We start from the raw sequence: 23,300 nt of genomic DNA on the forward strand, positions 1-23,300 counted from the left end.
CCTCCTGAAATAATTACTGCTCATTCTACTAGATCAGTGGCTTCCACATGGGCTTTTAAAAATGAGGCTTCTGTTGAACAGATTTGTAATGCGGCGACTTGGTCTTCGCTTCATACCTTTTCCAAATTTTACAAATTTGATACTTTTGCTTCTTCGGAGGCTATTTTTGGGAGAAAGCTTCTACAAGCAGTGGTGCCTTCTGTTTAAGGTCCCTGTCTTGTCCCTCCCTTCATCCGTGTCCTAAAGCTTTGGTATTGGTATCCCACAAGTAAGGATGAATCCATGGACTCGATACATCTTACAAGCGAAAACATAATTTATGCTTACCTGATAAATTTATTTCTCTTGTGATGTATCGAGTCCACGGCCCACCCTGTTTATTAAGACAGGCATATATATTTTTATTTTTTAAACTTTCAGTCACCACTGCACCCTATGGTTTCTCCTTTTTCTTCCTAGCCTTCGGTCGAATGACTGGGGAGTGGAGCTAAGGGAGGAGCTATATAGACAGCTCTGCTGTGGGTGCTCTCTCTGACACTTCCTGTAGGGAAGGAGAATATCCCAAAAGTAAGGATGAATCCGTGGACTCGATACATCACAAGAGAAATACATTTATCAGGTAAGCATAAATTATGTTTTTTAAATAATAAAAATTCTGGTGTAGACTATCCCTTTAATTTTAGCTTTAGTGTAGAGATTATTCTTCCACCTGACACTTCCCACCCCTGATCCCTACCTGATCCTCTTCCCTCCCTCACTGGTCACAACCATCTTAGGTACTGGCAGACAGTCTGCCAGTATGCAATTTTGTTTATTTTTTGTTTTGTTTTTTTTTAGATTTTTTTTCTGCAGTGTAGTGATCCCCCTCAACCCCTCCTGATCCCCCAAATAGTTATCTAACCCTCCCACTACTTGCGGCCTTCTTTAGTACTAGCACTGTCTGCCAGCAGAGGCCTGGTGCACAGGAATGCCAGCTCTCTGGGCTGTAAATTAACAGCTGAGACTGCTGGAGCTTCCTGCAGCTCCAATGTTTATATACACGTTGTGCTGTATGATAAGCAAACTACCGTACAAAGTATATATGTCATGTTGGCTTAAGGGGTTAAATGGGGACATTCTCTTTTGTAGATTACCTTGTAGTATTTTAGAACTCCAGATAGTTTAAAGAGATCGTTGCCAGGATTTATAATGATGCGGGTAATTGCATGTGGAATGATTAAATAAGCGTGTTCAGCTTTAAAGTAATGGTAATCTCTCCCCTTTATAAAATCAGAACCGGAATGTTAGTGATATTTTAGATGGAGTTTCAATCATAAAGTTGTTTAAAATTGCATGCTCTATCTGAATCATGAGAGAGTGAAAAATGTTGGCTTTTATAAGATTGGCTGTTTAGTCTGTACCAACCGAAGACAGTTTATTTGGAATTTGAAAAAAAATCATATATACCGTCATAGTCCTAAATATTTTACAGTATATTTACATGGTTCCATATTTATGTGAAATCCAATATCCAAGATGAAGAGCTGTGTAGGACTGTGATTAACTGGGTATTTTAGCTAGCTGGTTGATAAAAGTTGGCTTTCTTTTCTTATGGCATGGAGAGTGCACGAAACATTCTAATTACTAGTGGGATATTCACTCCCGGCCAGCAGGAGGAGGCAAAGAGCACTCCAGCAGAGCTGTTAAGTATCACTTCCCTTACCCATAACCCCCAGTCATTAATTGTGAACTAATACCCAAGTATGGACACTAATACTGAAGTTGATTCATTTGAAAAATGCTTATTGTGTTTGGAGGCTAAGATAATTCCTCCTGTACAGTTTTGCTCTTCATGTTTAAATAAACAGAAACATGTCTCTCAGGATAGTGTTATCCTAGCTACGCCTCAGCTTTCCCCTCAAGCTTCACGTGCAGTGCCCTGCACTTCCTCTCAACCTCCTTGGGGTGTTTTAATTTTTACCTGCGATTTTCGCTGTGCAGATTACTTCTGCTGTTTCTGGAGCTTTATCAGCTTTTCCAAAGGTTTCTGGTAAACGTAAGAGGAAATCTAAACATATTGATGTTAGTAAGGCTGACTCCGCTAAAGTTGCGTTAGTTTGTCTCAATTATCTGATGAGGATGATTTTTCAGTAGCTTCTGAGGGGGAATTGTCAGATTCTGATACTGTAGTGACAAATTCTGCAGATTCAGAGGAGATTAATTTCAGATTTAAGATTTAAGGAGGTTCTTGCTACTTTGGAAGAATCCAAATCTGTTGCAGAGAATCCAAAGAGATCTAGTAAGCTTTATAGGGTATATGATGTAGATATTATAACTCAGGAATGGGATAAACCGGGGATTACTTTTTCCCCGCCCCCTGTTTTTAAAAAGATGTTTCTTGTTGCTGGCTCTATTAGTGACTCGTGGCGCACAGTGCCCAAGGTAGAGGGAGCTATCTCTCTATCTCTACTCTTGCTAAGAGAACTACTATTCATATTGAAGATAGTTGTTCTTTCAAGGATCCCATGGATAAGAAGCTTGTATATTCATCAGGGATTACAGTGGCAACCTGTTGCTAGTATTGCTACAGTTGCAGGGGCAGCATCTTATTGGTGCAATGATTTATCTAATCTTATCCTAGAAGAGACTACTATAGAGGAGATCCAAGACAGGATCAAGGCTATCAATCTAGCCAATATCTTTATTTGTGATGCATTGCCAACATGCAAGTTTTTAGGTTGGGTGCTAGGATTTCTGGTTTTATTGTTTTAGCTCGCAGAGCTCTCTGGTTAAAATCTTAGTCTGCAGATGTTACATCCAAGTCCAAGCTTTTATCTCTGCCTTATAAGGGTAAAAATCTTGTTTGGACCAGGTCTGGCAGAATGTGGAAAGGGTTCTTTCCTACCTCAGGATAAAAAGAATAGACCTAAGGGTCACCAGAATTCTAATTTTCATTCCTTTCGTAACTTTATGGCACAGAAGTCTTCCTCTTCCAAGTTGGATCAATTCAAGTCTTCTTGGATGTCCATTCAGCCTTGGAATAGGGGAGAAGCAAGCTAAAAAGAATTCTGTTGATTCTAAATCAACATGAAGGGGCAGCCCCCGATCCTGTAGTGGATCAAGTGGTGGGCAGGCTTTCTTTTTTTCAGCAGGCTTGGATACGCGATGTTCCAGATAATAATATCCCACGGTTACAGAATAGGATTCAAATCTTGTCCTCCCAGGGGCAGGTTCCCCCTGTCAAGGTTATCTGCGAATCAGATAAAGATAGAGACCTTCTTAAACTGTGTAAAGGACCTTTCATCCCTGGGAGTGATTGTTCCAGTTCCTCTAGAGGAACAGGGTCTATGATTCTATTCAAATCTATTTGTAGTTCCTAAGAAGGAGAGCACTTTTCGTCCCTTTCTGGACCTAAAATGTCTCAATCAATTCCTCAGGGTTCTGTGCTTCAAGATGCAGACCATCCATTCTATTCTTCCTTTGGTCCAAAAGGGTCAGTTCATGACGACTATAGATCTGAAGGACGTGTATCTTCATGTTTCTATTCACAGGGAAGTATTTCCAGTATCTAAGGTTTGCCTTCCAGGACAAACATTTCCAGTTTGTTGCCCTTCCTTTTGGCCTTGCTACAGCTCCCAGAATTTTTACAAAGGTTCTGGGGGCTCTTCTGGCATTGGTGTGGTCCCAGGGTATTGCTGTGGTGCCTTATTTTCATCTAGCAAGATCTCATACCGAGATGTTGTTGTCTATTCTACGCTCCCACGAATGGAAAGTAAATTTGGGAAAGTGTTCCCTTGTTTCAGATACAAGGGTTTGTTTCTTGGGAACAATCATAGATTCCCTGCCCATGACAATTTTTCTGACGGACGTCAGAAAATCCAAGCTTCATGTTTCTCCAGTCTGCTATTCGTCCATCTGTCGCTCAATGCATGGAGGTGATTGGACTGATGGTTGCCTCCATGGACATCATTCCTTTTGCTCGGTTCCATCTGAGACCTCTGCAGCTATGTATGCTCAGTCAATGGAACGGGGACCACTCAGATCTCTTGCAGAAGATTAATTTGGATTCCTCAACAAGAGTCTCACTCTCATGGTGGGTTTCACATGGCCATCTGTCTTGGGGCACATGCTTCCTGAGGCCTCTCTGGGTGATTGTGACCATGGACGCCAGCCTGTTAGGCTTGGGAGCAGTTTAGGGTTTCTTAAAGACGCAGGGTCTGTGGTCTCCAGAGAAGTCATCTCTTCCAATAAACATCTTGGAGTTGAGAGCAATTTTCTATGCTTTAATAGCTTGACCTCAACTAGCTTTAGTCTGATTTATCAGATTTCATTCGGACAACATCCACCTCGGTGGCCTACATCAATCACCAGGGAGGAACTCAGAGTTCCTTGGCAATGAAGGTGTCTCACATTCTCCAGTGGGCAAAGTCTCACAATTGCCATCTCTCTGCCATCCACATACCAGGGGTGGACAACTGGAGGCGGATTTTCTAAGGAGGCAGAATTTTTATCCTGGAGAGAGAGCTCTCCACCCGGAGGTTTTCACAATAACAACTATCAGGTGGGGGGATTCCCGGAGTTGGATCTGATGGCGTCTCGTCAAAATGCCAAGCTTCCAAAGTACGGTTCAAAGTCAAGAGATCCTCAAGCTGTTCTGGTAGATGCTCTTGCGGTTCCTTGGAGCTTCAAACTAGCATGCCTGTTTCCTCCGTTTGAGTTGCTTCCACGAGTAATTGCTCACATCAAACAGGAGAGAGCTTCTGTGATTCTTATAGCTCCTACATGGACTCACAGGATCTGGTTCACGGATCTGGTGATGTCATCTCTTCCGCCATGAAGATTACCTTTCAGGAAGGACCTTTTACTTTAGGGTCCCTATCTTCATCCAAATCTGGTTTCTCTGATATTGACTGCTTGGAGATTGAATGTCTAAGTTTGGCTAGATGTGGCTTCTCTGAGAAAGTCATAGACACTATGCTTCAGGCTTGTAAACCGGTTACTCACAGAATTTACCATAGGGTATGGTGTAAATACCTTTATTGGTGTGATTCCAAAGGTTTTTCTTATAACAAAGTAAGGGTTCCCCTTACCTTATTTTTCATGCTGATAAGGCGGACCTTCGTACTAAGCTGGGGTTTCTCCCTAAGGTAGTGTCGAATCGCAATATTAATCAGGAAATTGTTCCTCCTTTTTGTCCTAACCCTTCTTTCCAGAAGGAACTTCTTTTGCATAACTTGGATGTTATGTGTGCTCTTAAATTTTACCTTCAAGCAACTAAAGATTTTCGGCAGACCTGCCCTGTTTATTGTTTTCTCTGGTAAGTGTAGGGGTGGTCAGAAGGCCACTTCTACCACTCTTTCTCTCTGGTTGAGAAGTGTTATCCGTTTAGCTTATGAGACAGCTGGACAGCAGCTTCCTGAGAGAATTACAGCTCATTCCACTAGAGCTGTTTCATCTTCATGGGCTTTCAAAAATGAAGCTTCTGTGGAGCAAATCTGTAAGGCGGACACTTGGTCCTCTACAAATTTGATACTTTTGCCTCAGCTGATGCTTCTTTTGGGAGAAAGGTTCTTCAAGCAGTGGTGCCTTCAGTTTAGGTCTGCCTGTTTTATTCTCCCTCCCTAATCATTATGTGTCCTCTAGCTTGAGTATTGGTTCCCACTAGTAATTAGAGTGTTTTGTCCATGCCATAGGAAAGAAAACAAAATTTATGCTTACCTGATAAATTTATTTATTTCCGGGCATAGAGAGTCTACGACCCGCCCTTATTCAAATTAAGACGGCAGTTTTTTGTCTAGTCCTCAGGCACCTCTAGACCCTTGTGTTATCTTCCTTTTCCGTTTCCCTTCGGCTGAATAACTGGTGGTTATGGTTAAGGGAAGTGATACTCTGCTGGGGTGCTCTTTGCCTCCTCCTGCTGGCCGGGAGTGAATATCCCACTAGTAATTAGAATGTTTCTTGGACTTTCCATGCCCGGAAGTAAATACATTTAATAGGTAAGCATAACTTTTGTTTTCTTCCTCAAGCAAACTGTGCCTAATTATCGCTTGGGTTTTATTACATAGAGGGGCATACTGATGATATTTATGCACTTGCAGTCTGGCTTGTATTTTATAAGAATATGGATTCTCCCTATCTTACACTTTGTGGATTATCACAGTTAGCCATTCTCAAATGCCATGGGGGTGTGTGCTCCTCCTAAATGGCCCAGGATTGGTGTCACATCTAGGGGGTGTGTAGGATTCATAACAATGCTATGTACAACGGCCCCGTATTCCAAAGGCGGCTTGATTCAATAGGTACTGGACAACATAGATGCTAGAACTTGGTAATATGTTTTAATCAAACCTCTTTATAGTTCAACATGAAGAGGGCTAAATTTGTCTCAATATGATTTTGAAACTACTACGCACTTCATGATGAAAGTACCTCCAATCATTCATTTTTTATCTGAAAACTGGTCAATTTAGGACTACCGTACATTTTCAGGTCCCCATGCATTATCACCATTGTATTGTGATTCTTGTAGGAAAATGCCATTACATGTTAATCACAAATTAATTGGCTCCAATAATCCCAAAGAGAAGCTTCTAATGCACAAGCTCAACTATAATTAACACAAATTTGTGTTCTTCTATCATCAAGAAGCATGGTGAAGCATATCCTGTGAGAGGGATGCTTTGCTGACAAATGGTCAGGAATTGTGATTATTTTTTGTTATGTCAGGATTCATACCAACAAATAAAAAAAACAGCTGAGGCATGTGTTAACCATTAGACAAGTAATTGTGCAGGGGCTTCAATGTGACATTAACTGGGTCTCTTAGAATTGGAAAAATCTAGTACCATTATTTTGGAAGAAGCCACTTATTTTATAGATACTGGGGATAGGAAAACAGAAGCAGACTACTGTACAAAAATATTTGAGAGCCATTTTTATGAGCATCAGGTTCTACCTTCTATGGTGCCTGTATAGAACCATATTTATATATAACAAAATCAGAGGTGGTGCTCTCCCTTCAAATAATTTCCAGCTGCCAAAGTCCTTGTCATAAGAGAGACAACCCCTTCATAGCTTAGATCCTTTTTCTGGACTACTGGTGACTTCATAGAGGTCTTTATCACCATAGATATATATTACAAGACCCCTTATTTGAAAGAGGGGCCTGTCCAAGCTATCAAATAGGGGACTTCATGTCTTTATAGCTGTCAAAGAAACACTGCAGTGTTTTTTGGTTAATATTTATATTTTACGATTAGATATATTATTCCCACTAATATTCTGCTTATATTGCAAAATTGTGCAAGGTGACAAATTATTTGTTTTTCTTCCAGTTTTCGATGAGCAATTTTTATGTTTAATAACCTAGGTAAACAATATTATTTATTGGCGTTTTGGGAATACAAACTGGAATTATAAAGTGTGTATTTGAAATATTTATGAAATAATGACTCTTCTGCTGGTGCTGACCATGTACAATATAGAAAACCACACCAAAAAAACAAACAACAATTTATATTATTTTACTTAAATTTGAATTATTATTAATTTTAAATAGTTAATCGTTATTTTTGTTTGTGCTCATTTTGTTGTATATTTCACCTGCTGTGTTTTACGTCAGGAGTTTTTCTGAATACAAATACATATTTGTTTACAGAAATTATTAAAAAAAACTAGGTCATTTTGAAAGGCTTTATAATACATTATATAAATGCAGTGTATACATTACATATCTAGCTGGGGAAATAAAAAAAAAAAAGGCTATAGGATTTTGCCTCTAGGTTTGTGGCATCTATCATGTCATTGTAGTTCCCAGTCGGCTATTTTTTCTTGACCAAGAATTTATTTTTGTTGTTGAATAATTTGTCTAGATATACATGAATAAAATATAACACAAGCCATTACAAATGCCAGTATCTTAAAGGTCTTTTATTGCTGTCATTTGTTTTACTCGTCTACTAAAGTTAAAGGTCATTGTGGAATACATTAACTGCAGAGAATATGTTAAACATTAGAGAACCTAGATTTTGCCTAATATGGGGGGTGCTGATAAAAAAATATATTTTGTTTGAGTCTCTCACTAATAGAAGCGAGAGGAAGGTCGACATGGGCAGGGCAAGGCAATTATTATGTGTAGCAGGCATCTCATGCGCATTGTGGTTAATGCCTGTTTTGGGACAGGACATGTCTAAGAGCAAAAGAGATGACCTGTGTTGGCGCAGCTCTATGGATGTGCACTTTGTGAGAGCATTGTGTGTGATTTGGTGCGGGTCAATTTTTTATTATTTTTTTTTTTTTGTAATAGCTCTGAGTAGGGCGCAACTTTGTGTAGGGGCACAAATGTGGACTTTGGTAAAACACTCAAATATTTACCAAACATACAAAAAATGTTTGCATACAGCACATAGGGGTATAATATATTTTATATTAAAGGGACCTTAAACACTTTGAGATAACATAAATGATAAAGTGTATATAGAGTATATAAATAAAATTATCCTATATATTTTTTTTGTCTCCTTTTTCTGTAATTCCAACTCTGAAATTGTGAGCTTTACAGTTCCTGTTAGAAAAAGAAGGGTAGAACACTGTTATATTCCACATAGACATTGGCTGCATACTCTAGTGACCTATTTATAACTGTCCCTAATTGGCCACAGCAGAGAAGGTAACCTAAGTTACAACATGGCAGCTCCCATTGTTTTATAGACACTAAAACTTTACACTTGTTTTGTCAATCTTTAAACAACTAACAAAACTTTAAAAAATGAATCTACATGCTATTCTCAAACTAATCTTTCCTTTGAATGCATCAGTCTATCTAGCATTTATTTAGTTTTTAATGTCCCTTTAAAAATAAACTGAGATTGAGTACACGTATTTGTCCTTTAAGTTTTAGCCAGTGAATGGTTAAATATTTAGTCTTTCTATCTATTTAAAGGGCCATTATAGTTTAAATAAAATGACATACTCTAATTTGTTAGAACATGTAATTTTTCTACTATAATGGTTCTTTAACATCTGCACTGTAGCTAGGAGTAATTTCCCAGCTACTACTCAATAAAAGCTTTAGGCATTAGGGTTGTAATAAAGTCTCTGGTTTTTCTTCTGTTATTGCAGATACCTGACTGAGAACTCTACCAGAGCTGCTGTCATCTGAAGAATAAATCCCTCTTTTTAATTCATAAAATAGGTTTACTAGTCGTGTGCTATTTTGTTTTATGCACTGGAGCACTAACTGCGATCAAGTTAAACAATTTGTATGGCTGGGTTAGTGCTAATGTAAAAAGTTAATGCAAGCAAAAGAATCAGGGGAGCTAACTTGAGGACTTCGGATTTTGCGACCATGCTAAATCCCTCTCCTCAGACTTCTATGGGGTGCGCTGCAAAAAGCCATTTTAGTTATCAATCGCTTGCTAACCCGACACTGCACTAAAGTCAAAGGTGCATTATGAATACTTCCCATTCTTATGTTCTTTTTATTTTCAAATATATATCTCTTTAAAAAATATTTTTTGTAAAATATATATACGGATATATCTATATGAATATATACTGATATGTCTATATAAAACTATATATTTAAACATAAAAAGAACATAGGAATTTCAAGTATGTTATTAAAAACACATCCAGAAACAACAGGACAGGTGGGTACAGAGATGTAAAAGTATGATTTATTGAAGTTTCAGAAGAAAAGTAAAATCAAGTAAGGATGGAAACAGTCTAAAAAAAAAATTAAAACTTTAACCCCTTAGTGACCACAGCACTTTTCCATTTTCTTACCGTTTGGGACCAGTGCTAGTTTTACATTTCTGCGGTGTTTGTGTTTAGCTGTAATTTTCCTCTTACTCATTTACTGTACCCACACATATTATATACTGTTTCTCTCGCCATTAAATGGACTTTCTAAACATACCATTATTTTCCTCATATCTTATAATTTACTATAAAATATTTTATAAAATATGATGAAAAAATGGAAAAAAAACACACTTTTTCTAACTTTGACCCCCAAAATCTGTTACACATCTATATCCACCAAAAAACACCCATGCTAAATACTTTCTAAATGTTGTCCTGAGTTTAGAAATACCCAATGTTTACATGTTCTTTGCTTTTTTTGCAAGTTATAGGGCAATAAGTACAAGTAGCACTTTGCTATTTCCAAACTATTTCTTCTAAAGATGTGGTGAGTCCACGGGTTCATCTGTAATTACTGTTGGGAATACCACTCCTCACCAGCAGGAGGAGGCAAAGAGCACCACAGTAAAAACTGTTAAGTATCATTTCCCTACCCATAAACCCCAGTCATTCTCTTTGCCTCTATGTGCATGGAGGAGGTGAAGTTTAGTGTGTAATTAATTAGTGTTTTTGTGAAGATTAAGACTTCAATCAAGATACAGGGTATAGCCTTATCCCACGTTAGTCTTTGTGGTTGAGCTGTGGTGGCTTTAAAGCGGTGGGGAACTTGCAAAGCGGTACTTGCTATGTTTCTCTGCCCTCATATACCTAAGTTAGTTACTTGGCTATCAATGTTACCCTAGTCTCTGTAAGGAAGAAGGTGTCCTCTCATACGTAGGAGCTGTGATCATGTCAGACTGCGATGCAGGTAAGTGCAAGTTCTTCCTGGTTGGAGAGGGGCATTTAAAGGGACAGTCTACACCAGAATTTTTATTGTTTTAAAAGATAGATAATCCCTTTATTACCCATTTCCCAGTTTTGCATAACCAACACAGTTATAATAATATACTTTTAACCTCTGTGATTATCTTGTATCAAAGCCTCTGCAAACTGCCCCTTTTTTCAGTTCTTTTGACAGACTTGCAGTCTAGCCAATCAGTGCCTGCTCTCAGATAACTTCACGAGCACAGTGTTATCTATATGAAATACGTGAACTAACACCCTCTAGTGGTGAAAAACTGTTAAAATGCAATCTGAAAGAGGTGGGCTTCAAGGTCTAAGAAATTAGCATATGAACCTCCTAGCTTAAGCTTTCAACTAAGAATACCAAGAGAACAAAGCAAAATTGGTGATAAAAGTAAATTGGAAAATTGTTTAAAATTACATGCTCTATCTGAATCATGAAAGTTTATTTTGGACTAGACTGTCCCTTTAAGATTCCCTGCTAAGATAGTCATTGGGATGGTTTAGCTCACCCAGGGGATGGGGTCCGCTACTGACATGGGGCAGACAGTGTTGGTGAGAGACCGTGTGGATCGTGTAATCCTTAGTGTCTGGGAGCAGCATCATTACGGTAACTTAGAAATTGTTCCCATTTTCCTCAGAAGCGGCGGCTTGTTAGCCACGCGCACCTCCTTCCGATGTCTGCGCAAGTTTTTTCGCGCCTAGCCGACGTCTATTACGTCATCAGGCCTGCCTTCCGAGCTGTTCATTGCAGAGCTGTAGCACAGCTGAAGGAATTAAGGAGTGCAATATATCTTCTCTTCAGTAGATTGTTCTCTGTGGCGGTAAGGGCACCTCAGTACACTTATCTCCAGTTGTTTTGGTGATCCTTTAATCCCTCATTTGGTTGCAAAGTTAACCGCTTGTTTTATTAGAACTTCCAGTTATGTCTGACATGGAACAGGAACCCAGTCAGTTCAATCCATGTTTATTATGTTTAGACACCCAGATTGCAGCTCTCATGCAGTTTTGCTCCTCATGTGTTAGACAGACTTTACAGGGTAAACAATTTTTTTTAATATGGAGCCTAATGTCTCTTAGAAGGATGCGGTCCGGGTGATTCCAGGGCCCTCTCCTTTTCCGTCCCAAGCCTCTATGGCATCTAACACTGTGTCCTGCGGTTCCTCTTTAGCTCCGAGTGGAGCATTTTTAAAGGCAGAGATTGGTCCATTGGTATCCACTGAGATATCTGCGGCTTTAGCCGGGTTTCCCAGATTTTCAGGGAAGCGTAAGAGGAAATCTAAAGATTCAGAGAGTAGGGTTTCTGTCCCTATCGTTGACCCTCAGGTTCCTTTAAGAACAGAAAATGAGGGGGACTCTCACTCGGAGGGTGAGATTTCAGATTCTGACAGTGTAATGCCTTTCTCTGACGGGGAAGGTTCTTCCTTGAGATTTAAGCTTGAACACCTTCGTGTATTACTAAAGGAGGTTTTAGCTACAAAAAATGTGTGTGGTAAAAGCTTTCACTCTAGAAGGTCTGCTATGCAAAACTAACAATCCTGCTTATTAGACAAAGGTAGAATTAAAACAACCATATAGGAACCTTCATCGCAGTTAAGTTGGTGACAATAATGATATATGTAGTTGTATTAAACACACAGTTCATTTATGTATACAAAACTCCCCCATAGGGATAGATATGTCAATTTCAGTATCGATATTTGCATTATTTCAGTTTGGAAGTTCCTTTACTTGCAAAATCACTCTCCCCAAAGCGATCAGTGCAATGATCCGTGTATGCATGTAAAAACCTTTCAGATAAACACTGGTATACAGAGGAGACAGGCAGCCATCCGGCTGTACTCACAACATAAGGTCCTTTCCACCAGGAACATCTCAGCTCAGGCATTACCACCAGTCACCGGTACTCTGACGCTTCCAGGCCTCTGTTCAAGAGTGGTTCCGCCTCTCCGGCTGCGTTGTTGTCCGGTGTGCTGTTAACACAGACCTGCTCCTCCTCGGATCCTCCAAATAAACAAAGGTTGTTCCAGCCACCAGTAATTTAAAAGACCTTTATTATCTCATGTTCTTGAGTCTAAGCAAAAAAAATACGGCCCTTAGTCATGTATACTTAAAATACACAGGTTCGTCATTTAAATACCCTACACCTGTTCACTTGTTCACCTATTCTCACGTGATTTTCCATTTTTTCACAACAGTGCCATCTTGTGGTCAACCAAAATATGTATTTCTTTTTTAGTTGCAATAAACATTCTGACTAATCACATGAGAAAAGTTCAAAACAATAAGTAAAGTTTAAAGATAAAACCATATGTACAAATTAAAAATAGAAGAGATGGGGGGACGGAGCCAACTACAGAGGAGTCAAGACGCATATCTTATGTGCTCCTGCAGAATTTATGAACATATAGCTTAATAAGAGCACAAAACTTATATTTCCGGGTTAAGTTCAGGACTTATACTTAAGAAAGAAGTGAGCTGTCTACTGGAAGACTAGTTAGATGAGGTTTTAGATATTTACTACGATAAATTTGATCTGGGCCTGTATCATCTAACGCGACCACGAGGTAGGAGTAGTGTTTACTCTATACCCATAGCCTGCCTTACACAGAGCCATCTACTATTAAAACGAATATGGCAATCTCTTATGAAATAGTGCTGAGGTGCCTAGAGGATTTGGAGGAGAGGATGTGCTCCAACTTTATTGACTTAACGCTGGTAATCAGAGATCAGCTTGGAGGAGGCGTACGTTCGGATACTAAACAGACGGCAGATATAAATGCCTATCAGAATGGTGAGACCGCCTTACTAGCTGAAAATGCACTGACTACTGAGACGGGAGCCGAATCTACGGTACAAGCTATGGCAAAGCAGCTGATTGTCCCCGTGGGGCAGATAATGTGCACGGCACAGGCTCATGTGGAGTTCCCTCTGCATGAGTCTCGTCTGTACGCAAACTCAGGCAACACTTTGGAGAGGAGCTTTCCAGCTCCACTTGGGAAAGATAAGCAGTGGCGGGACAAAAGGTTGCTACCCCCTAACTTCGCACCGCTGTTTGGAGGACTGCATCCTTATGAGGAGGACCCGTGTACGGGTATTAGGTTGCAGCCCCTTTGGAGCTCGTAGCAGAAGCTTACAGCGCTATACCTCTGGCGGTGATATCTAGCACAGGACGTTTGTCGGCCATTTCAGCTGGGGTCATTCAAGGAGCCGGTAACACTGCTTTGAAGTTTGGTGCGGCAGTGATCCTATCGATACCTAAGACCATACCCTCCAGCCCAGAACATCTACTAGGGGACACTACAAACACAACCTTGGGCCTAGCTGGTTATGCGTTACATCGGAACGCTACTTTCACCTCCATGCTCAGCAGCTCCCTGTTCCCTTTTGCATTTTCCCTCATATTCTGGACTCGTCATCACCAACGCACCCATTTTACAAAACTGCGGAATACAATCCGCAAGCCGAAGTCACAAGGCCTTTGCAATAAATGCGGTATAGGATGAATTGGGAAATTTGATTGTTCTGTTTCCCTTATATACAGGACTCTTAAAGACTGATTTGTGTTTAAGGTTTTCTACTCCAAGCCTTTATTCTATTCCCCCAACAACCAGCACACATTGATAACAAGTGAACCCCCCCTGCAAATTATCCCTGGTATATTTCATAGCTATATATGAGACGGCAAACACTTATATTGAACGTTAAATGTTTAAAGTTATTTTTCCAACTTTGCAGGTTCCTCAATGTTTTCTGCTGGCTCGTATGACAGCACAGCACAGTTTATTATTGTTATAAATGGCCTGTATTATATGCTACTCACTACACGCTCAATAACAAGTATGTATTGCATTATTTCAAACTTGTACAACTATGCAGATTTGAAATGCTTAAGGGTTAACGGCTGTGCACATTTTCATTTATATTATTTACGTGTCAAATTTGTTTTATTCAAGGGTGCTAATACTACCCCCTGTACTACTGGTTAAAGGCTTCTAATCTACAAGGTTAATGTTTATTGTACAAGGTTAATGTTTATTTCCTATAAATAGCTGTCCATGTCCATTGTCTAGCTAAACTGAGAGATATAGTTAGTTGAAATATGTTCACTATTGACCTATTAAATGGTATTAACCTGAAGGCTCCTAGCTAATCTATGTATGTCTGGTAGGATCTCTCACTTACTACATCCCTCACTAACATATATGCTATTTTCTGGCATTACTCTCTAAATGCTAAAATAACTGAGGGGTTACTTAGCTACCTCCTCTTCCTCACAGATTCTGAAAAGGGTTCTCTATTTCACATATGCCTTGCATTCCCCTACACTAAACACTTAATTTTTCAGGAGGAGCAGAAGAGATTTCTGCTTTCTGATGGGGGATAACGCTCTCCTATACACATTTTTGTGACTAGGGGAAATCATTTTTTTATCTTTATAATTAATACTTCTGCATCCCATTCTTTCTGGCTATGATATATTTTACTATTTAGCCGTATAGCCAAAACAACAAGCTGACCATTAGATAATATTCAAGTTGGGAGAATTTTCTTTCTAGGTCTAATCCATTCAGTTATTAGTTACGGATTCCCTTCAGTAGTATAATTAACGATCCCTCCAGCCAAAAGTCTACACATATGGTAATAACACCCCGATCATATTATTTTTCTTATATGCTCTTTTATTCATAGCGGCTAAATGTCACATGTTCTTTTTCAACCCTGTGATTTACCCCTAATCTCTTAGAAATCATCTTGAAGGTTCCATTATATTTCTTTTGTAACCCTTTCATATGGCTCCGCCCCCCCCCATACTATCCTATATTTGACAAGCGGTGCTTATCCGCTGAATTTTCTACCCCCCCTTATATTTTTGAAAATAAAAATTTCAGTTGATAATTTACTCTTTACATTATATGTATGGGACCATAAGTGTCCAATACATTCGCTATCTTTCCTCTAGACAACATTTGCTTTTACTGGTCCAAATGTGGCCGCTTGCGCTTATGAGGAAATAATTGAAGAATATAAGCAATAAAAAATAAAATAGAGGTTCTTCATTTATACCTAGTTTTCTACCACATTGTTATTTCATGTATAAGAATAACTATTGTATATGTGACACGGATGTTGTATTTTTTTTTTTCTTATGTTGTATGGTATTTTATACATATTGTACTCACTAGCATAACCTCAATAAAAAACTTTAAAAAAAAAAAAAAAATAGAAGAGATATTGCACTTAATAAGCAGATCAAAGATAAATATTTCATAAGTGTCAGTCATGTGAACCAATTCATTATAAAGTTTTCTTACTTGATTGGAAAAAAATCAATTTCATTTAGTATAATGCAGGTCATTTCCCATGGTATAGATATCAGTATTTCACTACTCTTAAAAAAAGGGGGAAGGAAAATTCTTTTATGCATTTGTATTTCACAACTCAGCCCATCGGATCCTGTAAGTGACTGCCAACCGCAGACCAACCCCCTGCCGGTACTTGTCAGTACTCGTGCTCACTGTGGCCATTGGAAATAGTTAAAAAAGGAATATAGGAGCACCAAGTCTAAAACAAGTTTTAAAAATACTTTATTGAAAAATATTTATTCACACAGTGACCCCCGGGGTAAAACTGAGGTAAACTTAGGAAAAAGATATGCTGGCTGACATGTTTCGGCTGAAACACTGTACTCCTAGCCACATTTTTCAATAAAGTATTTTTAAAACTTTTTTCAGACTCTGTGCTTCTATATTCCTTTTTGAGGTTTTAGCTACTTTGGATAACTCGTATGCGCAGGCAGTAGTTACGCCTAAGAAGTCCAGTAAGCTTAACAGTTTTTTTTTGATGTTCTGTCTTCTTCTGAAGTTTTCCCTGTACCAGATAGGGCTAAAGAAATCCTAGCCCAAGAGTGGGAGAAACCAGGTGTGGTTTTTACACTGTCACCGGTGTTTAAGAAGATGTATCCAGTAGAAGCCTCTATTAAGGAATCTTGGGCTTCAGTGCCCAAGGTGGAGGGTGCAATTTCCACCTTGGCCAAGAGAACCATGATACCTATTGAGGATAGTGTTTGTTTCAAAGATCCAATGGATAAAAAGATGGAGGCCTATCTTAAAAAAATCTATTTACATCTTGGTCTTCAATGGCAACCGGTGGTATGTATTGCAACGGTGACCAGTGCAGCTTCATACTGGTTTGACGCATTAACAGAATCTCTACAGGAGGAGACCCCTCCCCAAAAAAGAAGGGACTTTTCGGCCTTCCAGATGGAGACAATTCGGACGATTCTTCCTTTGAACCAAGAGGGTTAGTATATGATGACCATAGACCTGAAGGATGCATATTTGCATGTTCCCATTCACAGGGATCCTCAGAATTTTCTTAAGGTTTGCATTTCTAGATCGCCACTTTCAGTTTGTGGCCTTATCATTCGGCCTTGCCATGGCCCCCAGAATATTCTCAAAAGTGCTAGGAGCACTCCTAGCGGTGATCAGATCCAAAGGAGTGTCAGTGGCTCCCTATTTGGACGATATTCTGGTCCAGGCCCCCTTCTTTTCTCAGGTAACTTTTCATACAGAGAGGTTACTGTCCTTCCTCCGGTCTCACGGGTGGAAGGTGAATCTGGAAAAAGAGCTCTCTGGTTCCAGCAACAAGAGTAGTGTTTCTAGGGACTGTCATAGACTCAGTTCTGGTGAAGATCTTACTGACTGAGACCAGAACAAACAAGCTCACGTTGTCTAGCCGATCTCGACAGGGGATGCCTTGTGCTTCTGTTGCCCAATGTATGGAGGATATCGGTCTAATGGTGGCAGCCATGGACATTGTGCCATTTGCTTGGTTTCATCTGAGAGATCTGCAATTGTGCATGCTCAGACAGTGGAATGGAGATTATCCGGATGTATCCCTGAGGTTATCCCTAGACCAGAAAACAAGGGATTCTCTTCAATAGTGGTTGTCTTTAGACAACCTGAACCAAGGCACCTTCTTTTGGAGACCTTCTTGGGTGATAGTGACTACGGATGCCAGTCTAGTGGGCTGGGGTGCAGTTTGGAACTCTCTCAAGGCTCAGGATCTTTGGAGTCGAGAGGAGTCACAACTTCCAATCAACATCTTCGAATTGAGAGCGATTTTCAATGCACTGTTGGCTTGGCCTCAGTTGACTTTAAGCCAGTTCATCAGATTCCAGTCGGACAACTTAACTTCAGTGGCATACATAAACCATCAGGGGTGAACTCTGAGTTCTCCGGCTTTGAGGGAAGTATCTCAGATCATCCAGTGGGTGGAGGACCACTGTTACTGTCTGTGGGCCATCCATATCCCAGGAGTGGACAATTGGGAGGCGGATTTCCTAAGCAGACAAACCTTCCATCCAGGGGAATGGGAACTTCATCCGGAGGTTTTCTCCAGGTTGGTGTCCAAATGGGGGATTCTGTAGTTGGATCTCATGGCGTCACATCAGAATGCCAAGCTTCCGAGGTACGGGTCCAGATCAAGGGACCCTCAAGCCTGTATTATAGATGCATTGGTGGCTCCTTGGAACTTCAGGATGGCCTATCTGTTTCCCTTATTTGATTTTCTGCCTCGAGTAATTGCTCGCTTAAGACAGGAAGGGGCATCTGTGATTCTAATTGCCCTGGCTTGGCCTCGAAGAATATGGCATGCAGATCTAGTGAAGATGTCATCTCAACCTCCGTGGAGTCTTCCGCCGAGAAAGGACCTTCTTCAGGGGTCCTTTCTTAGTCCAAATCGCGTTTCTCTGAGACTGACTGCTTAGAGATTGAACGGTTGATTCTTTCTAAGCATGGGTTTTCAAAGTCTGTGTTGGAGACTATGATCCAGGCTCCTAAGCCTGTTACCAGGAAAATTTACCACAAGATATGGAGGAAATATCTTTTTTTGGTGTGAAGACAAAGGATATTCTTGGAGTAAGGTTAGAATTCCAAGAATTTTATCTTTTCTCCAGTATGGTCTTGAGAAGGGTCTCTCTTCTAGTACCTTAAAGGGTCAAATCTCGGACGTTCAGTCCTTTTGTCAGGCATTGGTTAGAATTAGGCGGTGTTTAAGGCGATTTCTCCTCCTTGGAGCCTTAATCTTGTTCTTAATGTTTTGCAGCGGCATCCGTTTGAGCCGATGCTTTCTGTTGATATTAAAGGGACACTGTACCCAAAAATTTTCTTTCGTGATAAAGACAGAGCATGACATTTTAAGCAACTTTCTAATTTACTCTTATTATCAAATTTTCTTCATTCTCTTGGTATCTTTATTTGAAAAGCAAGAATGTAAGTTTAGATGCCGGCCCATTTTTGGTGAACAACCTGGGTTGTCCTTGCTGATTGGTGGATAAATCCATCCACCAATAAAAAGTGCTGTCCAAAGTACTGAAACAAAAAAAAGCTTAGATGCCTTCTTTTTCAAATAATGATAGCAAGAGAACGAAGAAAAATTGATAATAGGAGTAAATTAGAAAGTTGCTTAAAATTGCATGCTCTTTCTGAATTACAGAAGAAAATATTTGGGTACAGTGTCCCTTTAAGCTTTTATCTTGGAAGGTTTTGTTCCTGTTAGCCATTTCCTTTGTTCAGAGGATCTCTGAGCTTTCTGCATTGCAGTTTGATTCATCTTATCTTATATTTCACGCAGATACAGCTGTGCTTAGAACTAAGTTGAGTTCTTCCCAACGTGGTTTCTAACAAGAATATCAATCAGGAAATTGTTGTTCCTTCTTTGTGTCCAAAGCCGCCTTCGGATAAACAGCGGTTGTTACATAATCTGGACATAGTCCGTGCTCTTAAGTTTTATTTGGTAGCGACTAAGGATTTTTGTAAGTCTTCTGCTCTCTTTGTCATTTTTTCAGGAAAGAATAGAGGTCAGAAGGCTTCCGCCTCTACTCTTGCATTTTGGTTTGCGAAGTGTGATTCGGTTGGCCTATGAATCATCTGGGAAACAGCCTCCGGGAGAGAATTAGGGCTCATTCCATCAGAGCTGTAACCTCTTCTTGGGCTTTCAAAAATGAAGCTTCTATGGAGCAGATTTGCAAGGCTGCAACTTGGTCTTCTTTGCATACCTTTTCAAAATTTTACAGATTTGATACTTTTGCGTTGGCTGAGGCAGCTTTTGGGAGAAAGGTTCTTCAAGCAGGGTTTTCTTCCGTTTAGACATACTAGTTTTTCTTTACCTCCCTATTCATCTGTGTCCTCTATCTTGGGTATTGGTTCCCAACAGTAATTACAGATGAACCCATGGACTCACCAAATCTTTAGAAGAAAACAAATTTTATGCTTACCTGATAAATTTATTTCTTCCAGATGTGTTGAGTCCACGGACCCACCCTTTTGCTTTTGCTTGCTTTTCTGTTTTTTAATTAAACATCAGACACCTCTGCACCTTGTATTGCTTTCTTTTCTCCATTTTCTTGTGGTCGAATAACTGGGGTTTATGGGTAGGGAAGTGATACTTAACAGTTTTTATCAGGTAAGCATATTTTTTTGTTTTCCTCAAAATTAGTGATAGTTACATTTTAACACTGATATTTGTCAGGAATCCCTGAATAACCCATCACATGTATATATTTTCTAAAAGAAGACATCCTAAGGTATTAAACTTGGGGTATTTTGACTATTTTCATGCAACCATTTTACTACCAATTTATGCCAAACTTTGAAGAAAAAAAAAAGGGCTGATTTTTTTTTTACAAAATAGCAATTTAAGACTACATTTACTGAGAACGTTAAGGGTTACTGCTAAATAACACCCCAATATGTGTTCAGCAACATCTCCTGAGTAAAGTTCTACCACCCATGTATAGGTGTGTCGCGTTCTCTGGGGGCTAAAAGGCCTTATTTTTAGGGGGCGCATTCCAGTTTTCCAACTTGGAAATTTCACATCCCATGTACCTATGTCCTATTTAGAACATTTTTGAAGCCGGACAATGTAATTTACCCCTATCAAAATATATATTTCTGAAAAGTAGACACCCTAGGGTATATGAAATGCTGGTATTTTAACACATTCCATGCACTAATTCAATCACCAGTTTTTGTCAAACTATTGGGTAGTCATGTTTTTGTTATTTTTCGCAAATATACTTTAGGCTTGAATTCTCAGCTACTGTTATGTGTTCCTGCTAAAGAAGACCCTATGTGTTCAGCAACATCTCCAGAGTACAGTAATACTACCCATGCATAGTTTTGTTGGCTTGTTTAGGGGGTTCAATGCCAAACTTCTGACGTGTTTGTGATTTGTTTTCACATTTAACATATCTTTTTGCCTATCTTCTTTTTGGGGGCCTTTTTACATACCTCAATGTATTTGTTTGCCATGAATGTGCACATATTTGAAAAGTTGACACCCCAATGTATTGTATATGTTTTGATGCCTCTGATGCAACCGTTTTAGCCACACAAAAAAATTGGAGAAAGTGTATGGTGGTAATTTTTCAATATTCATTTTTACACACACATTGCTTTTTGACTATGATTTAGGAGAGCCTGTTGTAAGTTATTGCAAGAAAACACTCCAGGTTGTTTTCTGCAAGACCTCCTGATTACACCCATGCCCCCCATGCATAGGTTTGCCAGGATTTTGGGAAGGTTCAGTTACAATTGCATGACTTGTAATTTGAGTTGAAAGTGAGATTATTTCTTCTGATAGGCCTATCTTTAGTTTGGGGCCTATTGCATACCCCAGTTTTATTTACTCCCATGAAAGTGTATATATTTGAAACATTGACACCCCAAGGTATTGTATATGGAGTGCTTTGATGCAACCGTTTTAATCCAAAAAATTGGAGAAAGTGTATGGTGGTAATTTTTTAATTTTAATTTTTACACACACATTGCTTTTTGACTATGATTTTGGAGAGCCTGTTGTAAGTTATTGCAAGAAAACACTCCAGGTTGTTTTCTGCAAGACCCCCTGAGTACACCTATACCCCCCATGCATAGATTTGACGGGTTTTACTAAAATACAGCACCAATTTTAGAACTTATAAAAAATAGAACAGTGATATTTAAAAATCTGGCGCAGTAAAAGTAAAACAAAAAAAATAATCAAACTCAGTAACAGTAAACATAACTAAAAAAACACAACAGCAAATGTAAATAAAAATAAAATTTAAATACCCTATCACAGCCTGCGGTCTAGGGAGAACCGCTTACAAGCTGGACTACAACATACACTGTACCCAAACCTTATCACACATTCTGGGAACAACTTTAGTAATGTATGATGTTTACTGACTTTATATGTGAATAAATTCATTAATAATATCCCCAATACGTTGTTTTATAGAGTCACTAGCTATACAGGGGGATGACTAGCTATACCCAACACCATGAAAATATTTTACCAAGTGCTTAGATGAAAGGGTCAGTTTATTTCAGGCAACTATTAGATATCCTTACAATAAGATATACACTCGTCTTAAGGAGCTGGCTCATAGCCCCTCACGTACCAGAGAAGTTACATGTCATTATGTAATCCAAGATATTTTTTATTAAGATTTGATTTATGCTACCTGTTTTTATTTTTCTTATATTGTTTTGTGTTTTGTATGTTTATTGCTGCATGTTGGAGGTCTGGGTGTGGGGGTATGCTCGGAGTATCATGTATAAACAGTAATTGTAATGTTGGAAACTATTCACATTCTCATACACATTCTAACAGATAACTTTTTTATGACTAGTCATGGCCACCAAAAATAGAACAATCACATTAATTAGTCAAAACTCCAGAGGTCTAAATTCAGCACAAAAACGCTCCTTAGCTATGAAAGATCTCCGCAGGAAGGGAGGAGACATCCTTTTTTTTTACAGGAGACACACTTTTTAAAATCAAAAGAACCTAGATATTATGGAGGACACTATACACAATACTTCCATAGTTCCTACGACCATAAGCGTAACGGCGTTAGCATCTTGATAGGCAAGAACATCTCTTTCACTTCCATACAAACAGACACGGAAGGTAGGTTTCTCTGTGTCACTGGCCTATTATTTGGCACCCCTGTGACGCTGGTCAACTTGTATGCTCCCAATGTCAAACAGCTCCCCTTTTTTAGAAAAGTTTTTGCACAGATATTAGACCATACCATAGGAGCACTCTACATAGGAGGAGACTTCAATATCCCTATTCAACCAAACCTAGACACTACTAACCCTAGGCCCACAACACCTAAACATGTAACTAAACATTTATGGAGACTGATGTACGAACAGACTTTGTTCGACATCTGGAGACTCAAACACCCCGAAAAGAGGGACTACTCTTTCTTCTCCTCCCCACATCGCACATATAGTAGAATCGACTACCATCTCACTAACCAAAAGGGACTCACAAACGTAATATCATCAAGACTATCACACACTGTATGGGCAGACCACTCCGCAGTACTCACTAGGCTAGATTGGCCATCTGCACCGCAAAGCACATATCAGTGGAAACTAGAAGATAATTTACTAAAGTATCCTGACCTCAATAGCAAAATGGAGAAATTGCTCCCAGAATACTTTCAATTTAACTCACTCCCCGAAACAGACCCCTTGATAGTCTGGGAGGCCCACAAGTGTTTTATGAGGGGGGAATTCATAAAATTCCATGTACACATTAAACAGAAAACACGATTACTATACAAATCATCCACAGATCTCTTATCCAAGTTAGAATACGAACACAAACGA

General features: G+C 39.3%; 1 protein-coding gene across 3 annotated transcripts in view; it reads left to right on the forward strand.

The window, feature by feature from the left end:
• The window catches only part of SEMA4D (semaphorin 4D), a 397,671-nt gene that overhangs the window by 323,569 nt on the left and 50,802 nt on the right, over positions 1 to 23,300 (forward strand). Inside the window, exon 18 of one of the 3 annotated variants that reach the window (XM_053702392.1) lies at positions 9,100 to 9,171. The exons of the other annotated variants lie outside the window; for them this stretch is intronic. Coding sequence (XP_053558367.1) covers positions 9,100 to 9,107 — 8 coding nt within the window. The 3' untranslated portion in view covers positions 9,108 to 9,171. Of the gene's footprint in view, positions 1 to 9,099; positions 9,172 to 23,300 lie in introns of those variants that run through there. 3 annotated transcript variants of the gene reach the window in all.

Source organism: Bombina bombina, chromosome 2 (genome assembly GCF_027579735.1).
Source record: "Bombina bombina isolate aBomBom1 chromosome 2, aBomBom1.pri, whole genome shotgun sequence".
Lineage (NCBI taxonomy): Eukaryota > Metazoa > Chordata > Amphibia > Anura > Bombinatoridae > Bombina > Bombina bombina.